At 36.6% G+C, this 12,391-nt stretch overlaps 1 protein-coding gene across 7 annotated transcripts in view; it reads left to right on the forward strand.

Moving 5' to 3' along the window:
• The window catches only part of DYRK1A (dual specificity tyrosine phosphorylation regulated kinase 1A), a 141,345-nt gene that overhangs the window by 115,253 nt on the left and 13,701 nt on the right, over positions 1-12,391 (forward strand). For all 7 annotated transcript variants that reach the window (XM_033128927.1, XM_033128936.1, XM_033128967.1 and 4 more), the window contains 2 exons: positions 152-298; positions 2,091-2,231. In XM_033128927.1, the coding sequence (XP_032984818.1) occupies positions 152-298; positions 2,091-2,231 (288 nt within the window). The remainder of the gene's footprint in view (positions 1-151; positions 299-2,090; positions 2,232-12,391) is intronic.

A 12,391-nucleotide genomic window follows, 5' to 3' on the forward strand; every position in this document is an offset into this window, starting at 1 on the left:
AGTCTAATGTTGAAATCAGTAAATGGAACCCTAATTTAGGAGTTAGCCAATTATTTGTTTCTGTTAATATTAGATTGGATATTCACCTAGCGTTGACCACAAGTAAAGTAAACTTATTTTGGAATTAATACTATTGTGAAATATATTTCAGATATACCAGTATATTCAGAGTCGCTTTTACCGGTCTCCAGAGGTGCTACTGGGAATGCCTTATGACCTTGCTATCGACATGTGGTCCCTTGGGTGTATTTTGGTTGAAATGCACACTGGAGAACCTCTGTTCAGTGGAGCCAATGAGGTATATGATGAGTTGCTTTAAAAATTGTTTCTATTTTCATAATTTTTTTTGTCTTTAATCTTGAACAGTGTAATCTGAAAGTTGTTTTAAGGAAAAGCTGTCTATTTACCAACTTAATCACTCAAATGTTAGGTTAGTTTTGAATGTATATTATCCATTTTTTCAATTATATAATGTTAAGAGAAAGTTAGATCTTCTAATCTGCTAATGAAGAACAATAAAGTAGATTAGAAAATGTTAAGTATTTTTGTATAAAGTTTACAGATGTTAAATATAATAGAAAAAGTTGATAACGAAGGAATGAGGGCCACCCTGAAAACAGTGTAAACGTCACTATAAATTTTGAGAGTATAATTTGGAATTAAAGAAGTGATGACCAATAGGGTTGATGGAATTCAGTCTGAATAATTTAGAGTAAATTAGATTGTAGAATTTTAGAGCCACAGACTATGTGCCATTCTTCTAGTCCACAGGTTTTCTGTCTGTGTTCTTAGAAGATTTTTGATGGTCAGAGGGCAGTGCTTGGGCGGGCAAAGGAGGGGCCAGATCCCCTTGCAGTCAGAGCAGTTGGGCTTTCATTGGTTTTAAAACTGTTTGCCTGTGGGTTTTTTTATTTTTAAAGAAAAGTTAACCATTGCAGATTGTGATCAGTCCATTCATTTATAAATGAAAAAAGAAAGACCGACAAAACTTAATGACTTATACTGGGTTATAGAACTGCTAATAACCCAGAGCTACTGTTCGGCTGTAACTGCAATATGTGTGTGTGTGTGTGTGTGTGTGTGTGTGTGTGTGTTGTGTGTGTTTTAATATAAATACGATTACTGTAAATTAATATCTTTCCATGGGCTTAAACAATATTAGGATAATCTGAAACTTGAGTGGCTTCCATCTCCTACCTTGTAGGAACCAGAGCTGTTTGATTGGCTGGAAAACCCCTTCCTTCCATGGACTTCTGTCCTCGGCCCCTCGTCTCCCTCACTCTCTGACCTAGCACACAGCCTTCTGTTTGGTTCCTTGGAAACAGTAGTCATAGGCCACTACCAAGGCCTTGGCATTTCTTTTTCCGGTGCCTGAAACGCTCTTTCCCCAGATAGCCCTTGGCTCCTTCCCTCATTGTCTTTCAGTGTTTGCTCTCAGGTCACCGTCTTAGTGGAACCTTTCCCGACCCTTTGTTTTCAGTTGCAGTGTCCCTTCTCACTCCCCATCCCCTATAATTTTCTCCATAGTTCTCAGTTGTCATTTGTCATAGTATGTTTATGTATTTGTCATTGGGGATCTGTTCCCCATCACATAACCTTCTTGGTGAGATTTTTATCTGTTTTGTTTACTGCTATATTCTACTGAGCGTGGTTTCCAGCATATAGTACACACTCTCTATTTGAGTAAATTAATCTGTACTTTAAAAAGGAGTTTATTAGAGCTACACTTTATTAATCCTCCGGTATTTTTTTTTTTATGGTTATTTAACTAAAACTCTCCAACAACTTAAACTTTTAAAACTCTCTCCAATCCTTCCTTTTTCTCCTTTGTATCCATGGCTACCTGACACACCACAGATTTATGTGTTTATTTATTTAATCGTCTGCCCTCCCCTCTGAGATGTTGGACTCTAAAGAGGGCAGGGACTTGATCTCTTTTGTTCATTACCATGTACTCAGTGCCTGGCACACAGGCAGTGCTCAGCTCACTTATTTATAGTGAATGAATGAATGAGTGAATGAATGAATGGTGAGCAGAAGATACACTACAGTAGAAATTACATATTTTTTTGTTTTTATTCTTAATACAGGTAGATCAGATGAATAAAATAGTGGAAGTTCTGGGTATTCCACCTGCTCATATTCTTGACCAAGCACCAAAAGCAAGAAAGTTCTTTGAGAAGTTGCCAGATGGCACTTGGAACTTAAAGAAGACCAAAGATGGAAAACGGGTAAAATAGGGGAACACTTTTTTTGAACCTTTGTTATTTCTTTCACTAGAGCTGTCTTTTTATAGCTCATTTTGTATTTACTTGAAATCAGTGTTAAACAGTTTCAGTAATAACTTAGGTGTGTATATATTTTCTTCAAAAGCTAGATATGGAACTATCTGTATGGACCTGTGTTTGCTTAATGGTCAGGGTTCTCTGTAAGGCTACATTATGAAAACGGTATGTCTGCCTTTTGAGACAGCTGATCAAATCAGCAAGTCTTGTTTCAACAGTGGGATCAGTCAGTTTGACCTTTGTTTCTCACAACTTGCATGTATAGTGAATTCACAGTTAACAATACTGCAGCTGTGAACAGAAGTCATAATTTCAATAAATGGCCTTTTTTTTAGTTCAGATGGAAGAAAAAGATTTTTGACTTAAGCAGTAATGTGACAAGAATATGAACTGACAAGATGATCCTTTGATCGATTTTATATTTTTAGCTTGATGATATGGTTAGCAGGAATTTCACACCTCTAAAATTTTTAAAAGTGAGGTTTTTAAAACATTAGGATTGTTTTAGTGATTTTCTTTTATCTGAGAACTGGTTTTTGGATACCTGAACTATGTCAGTTTCATAGAGAAATTTGCATCTTGATTTACCTTTTTGTTTTGTAGATCTGAAAATAATCGTGTATTTTATACTAGTTTGTTTTAGTATACAATGAATCTAATGCCTAAATATGTGATTGTGTGTGACATATATATAAAGGACACCATGTGATTGTAGTTTTGCATTTTTAACTACAAAATGTTGAAGAGATTTTAGTTTTGCCCCAGTTTTTATCTTGCCCTTGCATTTTAGCAGTGGGGCCAGCACGTGTCATTTCCTGTGAACTGAAGATTATTGTATGCTTTAATTCATCTTCATGTAGCTATCGAGTCTTAACTTTTAATACCAAGTGATTTTCTTTAGAATATTTAAAAATATACTATATATGTAATTGTATTTTTCAGAACTGATTTGTGGCGAATTGCATTCTGCCTTATTCTCTGAAGTTCCAGGCAGTGCCATGTCCGGCAGCTAAATGTTGCCTACTCCCCCTAAGGAAGGAAAGCACCAGGCAGACATCCTAAGTCCTTTTGCTTTTGTCACATACCTGTCAATCATGGCCCCTTTCCCCACTGAACCAAAACACAGCCTGGGAATCCTTAGCTTCACCAGCAGTCAAGGTAGCTCCTGCCAGGTGATTTGAATTAGCATGGAGCATATGACACTTCTTTTATGTTTTGTGTCTCTGCAGTACAGGCTGCTACTTCTTTCTCCATTTTGAAGTTGTTTTTCTTTTCTTACGCTATTTTTTTTTCTTTTTTTAAATAAAATGTTCATCCCATCCCATTCCCCAAATCTCTGCTTTATAAAACCACAGTTAATGTACTATAACCTGTCATTTCTTCCAATTCAAGCTATAAACATTACTATTATTTTTAATTATTTCTGGGGAGGCATTTGAGAAAAGAGTAGATAAATCTTTTCCCATCTTAAAATTAGAAGTGTATTAATCTACATTTAATTCATATTAATTAACTATAGATATTATGAGATTTCCCTTAGCCACAATTAGCAACTGACTTAAGGAACTTAGTATTTTAAAGTATAAAATAACGGTTTCTCTTTAAACAAATAAAATTTGCAAACTAAACCCCACAAATCCACAGCCAAGTGATTACATTATAAAGAAAGCACTAGAGATTTTAACCATAATTATAAATAGATGTGCATGTACTCTCATTGGGTATCTGTGCGGTTTACTTTCTTAGTGATTTTATTTTTACTTTTAATTTGTAATTTTATGTTTCAAGAGCCCATTTTTGCTTCCTGGTAATGAAATTCATACCTACTATATATTTTTCCTTTGGTGGAGAAGTGGGATGAAGAATTAAGACTACAAATGGTGCTCTGTTGTTAAAGAATAATTCACATATAATAAGATGTGCATTTAAAGTGTTTAGTTTGAGTTTTAATCTTTATTTTCCAGTGTATCTACTACCTAAAATAAGATACATTTCCACTGCCACCAAAGTTCTCTCACGACCCTTGTTTGTCATCTCATCCCTGCTTTCTAGCATCATAGGTTAGTTTTGCCTATTCATAGGCAAAATTCATATAAATGGAATTCTCTAGTATTTGTTTCTTTCACTTAACAAACATTTTGGTTTTCGAGATTCATTCATATCGTTGAGTGTCTCAGGAATTACCATTGCTTCATAGTATTCCACTGAATGAAAGTACTATAACTTATCTATATTTACCTATCAGTGGATGTTTGGGTTGTTTCCAGTTTGGGACTATTATGAATAAGGCTACTGGGAACATTCTTGTGTAAATCTTCTGTACATACATGTTTTCATTTCTCTGTGGTCACTACCTAAAGTAGAATTATTGCCAGGTTATACGGTACATGTGTGTTTACTATTATAAGAAAGTACCAAATAGTTCTCCAAAGTTGTATCATTTTACATGTCCACAGTATGTGAGGGTTCCAGTTATATGACATCCTCTATTGGATATGGTTGGTCTTTTTGATTTTAGCCATTCTAATGGATATGTGGCGGTTTTCATTTGCATTTCCCCCAGGGCTGGTGATACCGACCACCTTTTCAGTGCTTCCTGGCCATTCATACCTCTTCTTTTATGGCAGTCTTTCCAGTCTTTTGCCCCTTTCTTATTGGGTTGTTTAATTATTGAGTTGTGGGAGTTCTATAAGTTCTTTGTCACATATGTGTCAATATTATTTCCCCAGACTGTGGTTTGCCTATTTCTTAGTTGTATCTTTTGATGAGCAGAAAATTTTAATATTAATGAAATCAAATTTGTCAACCTTTTTTTTTAAAGAATAGTATTTTTGTGTTTTAAGAAATGTTTGCCTTTTTCAAGTTTGGAGCAATTCTCCCATGTTTTCTTCTAAAAGTTTTTCTGATTCTTTTATGTTAGAATTCTGTGGATCTTGAATTAATGTTTGAATATGGAATGAGGTGTAGGAGCTGAAGTTCATATTCCCCACGTGCCTATCTAGTAGCAGCATGATTTGTTGAAAACAGTCGCCTTTCTCTATTGATGTGACTTTGTACTATTGTCCAAAACAAAATTATCTTTTCTGTGCGGGTTCATATTTGGATTCTGTTCTGTTTGATTCTGCTCTATCTGTCCTTAAAGCATTACCACAGTGCTGGTTTCTATAGCTTTGTGGTAAGTCATGAATTCAGGTGCAGGGGTAGGGGTGCTGACCCCTGTGCCATCGAAAATCCGCATATAACTTTTGACTCCCCAAAACTTCAATCGCTTCCTGTTAACCGGAAGCCTTACATATAGGTCAATTAAGACATATTTTATATGTCATATGCATTATATACTGTATCATAATATAGTTAGCTAGAGTAAAGAAAATGTTATTCAGAAAATCATAAGGAAGAAAAAATATATTTACACTATACTATATTTATCGATTTCATAAGTTTACATCGTCTGTTTATAAGGTGAATCGTCTGTCAGTACTTACACCAATACTGTTTTATATGCTACAAAACACTAGATTTTATGCATGTTACTAATACTAGCCATCAAAAATGAAAAGATAATGTGACAAATTCATTTTTATTGATAATGAGGAAGGAACTATATGATTGCTTCACAGTAGCCTAGCCTATACACTGATGAATAAATCATACAATTTTTATGGCATACAGCATTATAGTCGTATTTATAATACAGTATTGGAAACATTGTTACATTTTAAAAAACCCACTTACCTGTGATGATAAGCTGATATGCAGGTTCTCCAATTACGAGAGAGGGAGGCGTACCGTATGGTAATATAATTCCTTGAAAGCAAGTTACAAACCAGTAAGAAAACGAATACATTATTTTATATGAAATAGCACTCACCTTTTGCCTGTGTGAGGATAGGCTGTCCACTTCCACACAAGTCTCGTGTGATGTTCTACACGATGACTGCTTGGTGACGACGCTGATGACACAAAAATGTCTCAGAGTTCTTGCTATAGTTACTAGATTTTCATGTGAAGACACTCACTCATACACAACAGATACGTTTATTAACTGTACGGCATGATGATGATTTACTGTTCATTAAGTGGAAGCCAGTCATCATAAAGGTCTTCATATTGAGTGGGCTGATGGGGAGGAAGAGGAGGAAGAGGGCTTGGTCTCACCGTCTGGGGGCAGAGGCGGGACAGGTAGAGGGCATGGAAGGGAAGGCAGGAGCGGCAGGCATACGTGGGTAACCTGACAGAAATCCATCGACATTTCTGCCTGCCTTTGTGCTTTGCATTTGTCTCCAAAGAGTTTCTATGTGGTACCACTCCTTCACCATTTGTTTTAGTTTCAGTGCCCATCTCATAGAAGTGGCCATGTCATAAAAGACGGCAAAAGCCGCCCTGAATAATCAACACTTCTGCCAGAGTGTCTAATGTCAGTTTATTTTCTGACACCACTTCTTCTACATCTTCCTCATCACGTGGCCCTTGTTTGGAAGCGCTCATCTCCATCACATTGTCTTCATTTCATTCCTCTAGTATGTCTTTTAGCTCTGGAATTTCTCCAAGATCCGTATCTTGAAATGCTTTACCCCGCACCTCCTACCCCCCGCCCCAGCTTTGTTGCGGTATCCACAATCTCATGATTGTTTTTGATTGGCTCTGTCGTAAATCCTGTCAAGCCATGCACAGCACCTGGGCATGGTTTTCTATAGCGGGAATTTATTGTTCCGGGCTTGATGGCTTTTACAGCTTTTTCTGTAACAACAGTGGCATCTTGGTGCTGTAATCCTTCCAGACTTTCACGGTGTTCTCTCTATCAGGGTTCTCTTATACAACCAGAAGACTGGCAGTTGGTGTTATCTTTTCCCTGAAGGCTCGGGGGTTGAGCAGCTTCTACATCAGGGCGGTCCTGACCATAAACCCGACTGCATTTGCACAGAACACTCGAGTTGGCCTGTCCCTTCCTCCTAAATCCTGGTACTCCCTTCTCTTTCTTACTACAAAATGTCCTTTGTGACATTCCCCCCCCAGAATAGGGCACTTTCGTCTGCATTAGAAACCTCTTCAGGCAGATACCATTTCTCCCCAGGGATTCTCTTACTGGCTCCTGGGAACTGTCTGCAGCCTCTGGGTCGGTAGAAGCTGCTTCTCCTGTTATCTTGACTTTTTTTTAAGCCAAACTTCTTTCTAAAATGATCAGACCATCCTTTGCTGGCATTAACTTTTCCAGCTTTAGACCCTTCACCTTCCTTTTGCTTTAAGTTGCCACGTGACTTCGCTTTTTCTCGAATCACGTTAGAGTATAGGTAGTCCTTTCTTGTAGCTGTCCTGCCCCCATATAAAAATTGCATTTTTAATATGCAAAAAGTGCAAGGTTTTGGCACCTGTTGACATAGCTGCAGCGACAGTTGCACAAATTTCCTTTTCTTATTTTTACGACGGTCCATGTGATGTATTTATTTATCTTGGAATGGTAGGCAACTGCAGCTGCAGACCTCAACCTGTGCTCCATGCCAGGCACTTCAGCTTTTTTCTTGTAATGTCATGACTTTCCTCTGCTTCTTGGGAGCGTTTCAGCATCACTAGTGACACTTCATATGGGTGCCATGGCGTGTTACTCAGGGTGTGCGGTATTGTACTAAACACAATGAAAAATCTGTGAGAACTGCGAGAGATCACTTTTTACTGCAATACGCAGTTTCCTGGAGAGGACACTTGCTATACTTGAGCTCACCGCAGTAGCAACAGGAGAAGGCCACGAGATGAGTACCGGGCTACAGTACACACTCCAGTTAAGATTTAATACTGCACCTTTATGTTTGTTTACATTTCTCTCAACTGCGAATGGTGTCGTGTGTGCGGTCTGTGTGTGTAAGTTACGATAAATTTGACCTTTTTGTAATAGATTTGTATTTCTTTTATAATAGTAAGTGATAAGATACACTAGTATCTATATATTTTATGCATTCACAACATACCTAACTTTAGAATCAGCTGATAAATTTGTACCAAAAAACCCTGCTGGAATTTTTGATTTGGATTACAGTGAGAGTCCATTCAGGAGAATGGTCATCTTAACAGTATTGAGGCTTCCAATCTCGGGACATGGTTTACCTTTCCTTGTATTTAGCTCTTTAATTTCTCTCAGCAGCGTTTGTAGTGTTTAGTGCAGAAGTTTCATTCACATTTTGTTCAATGTATTCCTAAGCTTTTAATGTTTTTTTTTTTTGATGCTATTTTGTCATTTTCAAAATGCTGTTTTCTAATTTTTCATTGCTAATATATAGTTATCCTCAGACCTTGCTAAATGCACCTATTCGTTCTACTTTTTTTGTTTCAGATTCTGTAGGGTTTTCTACTTAAGCTGTCATGTTCTCTATGAATAAACAGTTTTATTTTTTAAATCTGTATGCCTTTCTTTTTCTTATTAACTAACTAGGACCTCCATATATTGAATAGTAATGGTGATAGCAGACATCTTTGCATGTTCCCAGTCTTATGGGAAAGGCACGTAGTTATTCAACATTAAATATGATGTTAGTTGCATATTTTTTGTGGCCCTCTATCAGGTTGAACAGGTAGTTTTCTATGTTTAGTGTTTTGAGAGGTCTTTTTGTTTTTTAAATGAATTTTGGTAAGCTATGTATTTTAAGACACTTGTCTTTCACATCTCAGTTGTTGGGTTTGTTAGCATATGGGTTTGTAACCATAATATTTCATTGGTTTTTTAATTTCTGGAGGATCTGTAGTGACAGTCTCTCTTTTATTCCTGGTATCGGTCATTTGTGTTTTCTCCTTTTTTACCTATTACTCTTGCTCGGGTTTTATCAAACTTATTAATCTTTTCAAACAACCAACCTTCTAACTTTAGATTCAATTTCTTTTGCTAGCTTCTGAAGGTGGAAGCTTAGATCATTTACTTAAAATTTCCTTCTCTTATAACATTGAATGGTATAAATTTCCCTCTAAGCATTGCTTTAGCTGCATCCTATAACTTTTGATATATTGTTTTAACTATCATTCATTTTGAAATATTTCTGATTTCCCTGTGATTTCTTTATTGACCCATTGTTAGTGTTACATAATTTCAAAATATTCAAGGATTTTCTAGATATCTTAATGTTACTGATTTCTAATTCAGTAGCATTGTGTTCAGAAAATATGATTTCATTCTTTCAAAATTCATTGAGACTTGTTTTATGACCTTGGTGAATGTTCCATGTGCATTTGAAAAGAATTGTGTTTTATATTCGTTTGGTGTAGTGGTCTACAAATGTCAATAATATCAGGTTGTTTGATATTTTTCTTCAGATCTTTTACACCCCTAACTGTGTGTTTCTATGTATACTTGTATCACTAACAGGTGTGTTAATCTTCAGTTATAATTTTGGATTTGTCTTAATCTCCCTTTAGTTGCTTTACGTTTTTTTGAAGCTCTCTTAATAGGTGTAGACCCATTTAGTATTATTACCTCATGATAAATTCATTCATCATGAAATGTCCTTTTTTTTAAATTAAAATTCATTGGAGTGACAGTGTTTAGTAAAATTAGAAAAGTTTCAAGTGTACAATTCTGTAATCTATCATCTATATATCACATTGTGTGTTCACCACCCAGAGTCAGTTTTCCTTCCGTATATTTGACCCATTTACCCTCATTTACCACGTTCCTCCCGAAATGTCCCTGTTTATCTCCAACAATAGTTTTGTCTTTAAGTTTACTTTGTCTGATATTACTATAGTTATACCAGCTTTCTTATTCTTAAATTTTTCATAGTATATACTTTTTTCTACTCTTTTACTTTAAACGTGTTCATACTTTTATATGAAGTATGACTTTTGTATACAATATACACTTGTCATGTTTTTTAACCTAGCGTCATAGTCTCTTTCTTTCAGGATGAGTGTTTTTAGCCCATTAAAGTTATTCAGAGGTTTGGGTTTTAGAATGTGTTGTGATCTGTTTGTCCTGTTCTTTGTTCCCCCTTCCTTCTTTCCTGCCTTCTTTTGAGGTAGTTGAGTACTTTCAGGTATTTTATTTCATCTCCTCTATTGACTTTTTATTCCTTTGTGAGTAATTTTTAGTATTTCTCTTATATGCATCTTTAACTTGTCGGTTGATCCTCACATAATATTATAGCACTTGGTACACATGATAACCATGTGCTTTTACCTAATGTCTTCCATCTCTTGTGAAATTGTCATATATTCTACTTACGTCATCAACTGCTTATATAAAAATGACTTTTAAAGATATTTTAAAACACGTAAAAATAACGCTAATTAAAAGATCTTTTCCTATTTACCCATATAGTTCTTCATTCCTTTCTGCAATTCCTGGCTGCCACCTGTTGTCATGTTTCTTCAGCCTGAAGAACTTCAACTTTTTATTTTATAGTGACTAACTTCTGCTGATGGACTCTCTCAGCAGTTATTTATCTGAAGATACCTTTATTCACCATCATTTGGGGGGAAGATACTTTCCATGGACATGGAAATTTCCGTGGGCATAGAATTCTGCGTTGACATTTTAGCAAAAGTAAAAAAAGATAATTATGATATTGTTTAAGGATGTTAATGACATTGCTTTCGGTATTACATTGTTTCTGAAGAGAAGCCTGTGGTTTTTCTAAGGATTGTACCCTGCATATCTTGTTTCTCCTTCCCTTTGGCTGATTTTTGTCTTTCGATTTTTCAGTAGTTTAACTGTTATGTTTCTAGGCCTAATTTTTGTGTGTGTTTATTTTCCTTGGAGTTTGCTAAGTTTCTTGGATCTGTGGGTTGATCTCTTTCATTAACTTTTAAAATCCTCAGACTTTCCCCCCCCCCCCAAAAGATTTGTTCTGCTTCAGTCTTTCTCCTCCTTCTAATTCCCCAAATACACGTATATTACAGTGCTTAATATTACCTTAGGGCTCTCTGGGTTATTCATTCTCTTTCCTTTTTGTGTCTTGGTTTAGATCATTTTTTTGCTCTGTCTTTTATTTTTCAAACTCTTACTTATTATAAGTGGCTTTTTCCAGGACCCATCAGCTCCAAGTCAAGTAGCCGCTTCAATCCAGCTGTGGAGGGCGCAGCTCACAGTGGCCCAGGTGCGGATTGAGTCGGCAACCCTGTTGTTAAGAGCGCTGCGCTCTAACCCACTGAGCCGCCGGCCGGGCGCCCCTTTGCTCTGTCCTTGAGTTCACTGAGTTGTTTTTTCTTCTGCCAAATCCAGTCATCTGTTAAAACCGTTAAATGGATTCTTCATTTCTGATACTGGAATTCTTTGTTCTAGCATTTCCATTTATCCTTTTTAAAAAATAGTTTTCTTTTTCTCCTCCGAAATTCCCCACATATTCACACATGTTGTCCACCTTTGAACTAAATTCTTTAACGTGTTTATCATACTTATTTTTAAATGACTGTCTGCCAATTTCACATCTGGGTCATTTATTTATGTGGGTCATTTTCTTCCTTTTTTTTTTTTTAACTTCATTGTGGATCCTTTTTTGGGTGGGTTGTGTCTGCAATTTTTAAATGCATGCCAGACTTTCTGTGTTTAAGAACAGTTGAGATGGATGAAAATCTTAGGCATGGTTCTTTCTCTGTCAACTACTAGTTGGGGAACTGACTCAACCTTGTTTGTAGTTTAGCTTGTTTGTTTGACATAGATTCTATTCTCCACTGTCTTCATAGGTTTTAAGCAGTGTTTGTGGAGACGGGAAGGATTATGCCTTATTGCCCAGCCAGCAGCCCATTCCTACCTTGTTGTGGCTCAGGAGACTGCATCCTGCCGCCCTGTCCCCAGACTTGCAGTGTCCTGGGGGGTGTCCTGTCTGGGCTCTCCCCATGCTCCAGCCTATTCATATGTGGCCGGGAGCAGTTGATTCAGAGTGCCGCTGGATTCTCCTTACCCAGATCCATGGCATTTGCTCTTTCTCCTACCATAAGGAGGAAAGGCTTCTCATTTTCTAGAATTTAACTTAATTCTGGTTTCTTTAGTCCTCAGCTCTCGGATAGGTTTTTATTTTGTTTAAAGCAATGATTTTTATGGCTTATGTGCCAGGCTTGTCCTTGCTTTTAGAGTGAGAGCAGTAGTAGTCTTTCGCAAATTTTTACATTGTAACTAGAAGCAAAAA

Source organism: Rhinolophus ferrumequinum, chromosome 2, assembly GCF_004115265.2.
Source record: "Rhinolophus ferrumequinum isolate MPI-CBG mRhiFer1 chromosome 2, mRhiFer1_v1.p, whole genome shotgun sequence".
Classification (NCBI taxonomy): domain Eukaryota; kingdom Metazoa; phylum Chordata; class Mammalia; order Chiroptera; family Rhinolophidae; genus Rhinolophus; species Rhinolophus ferrumequinum.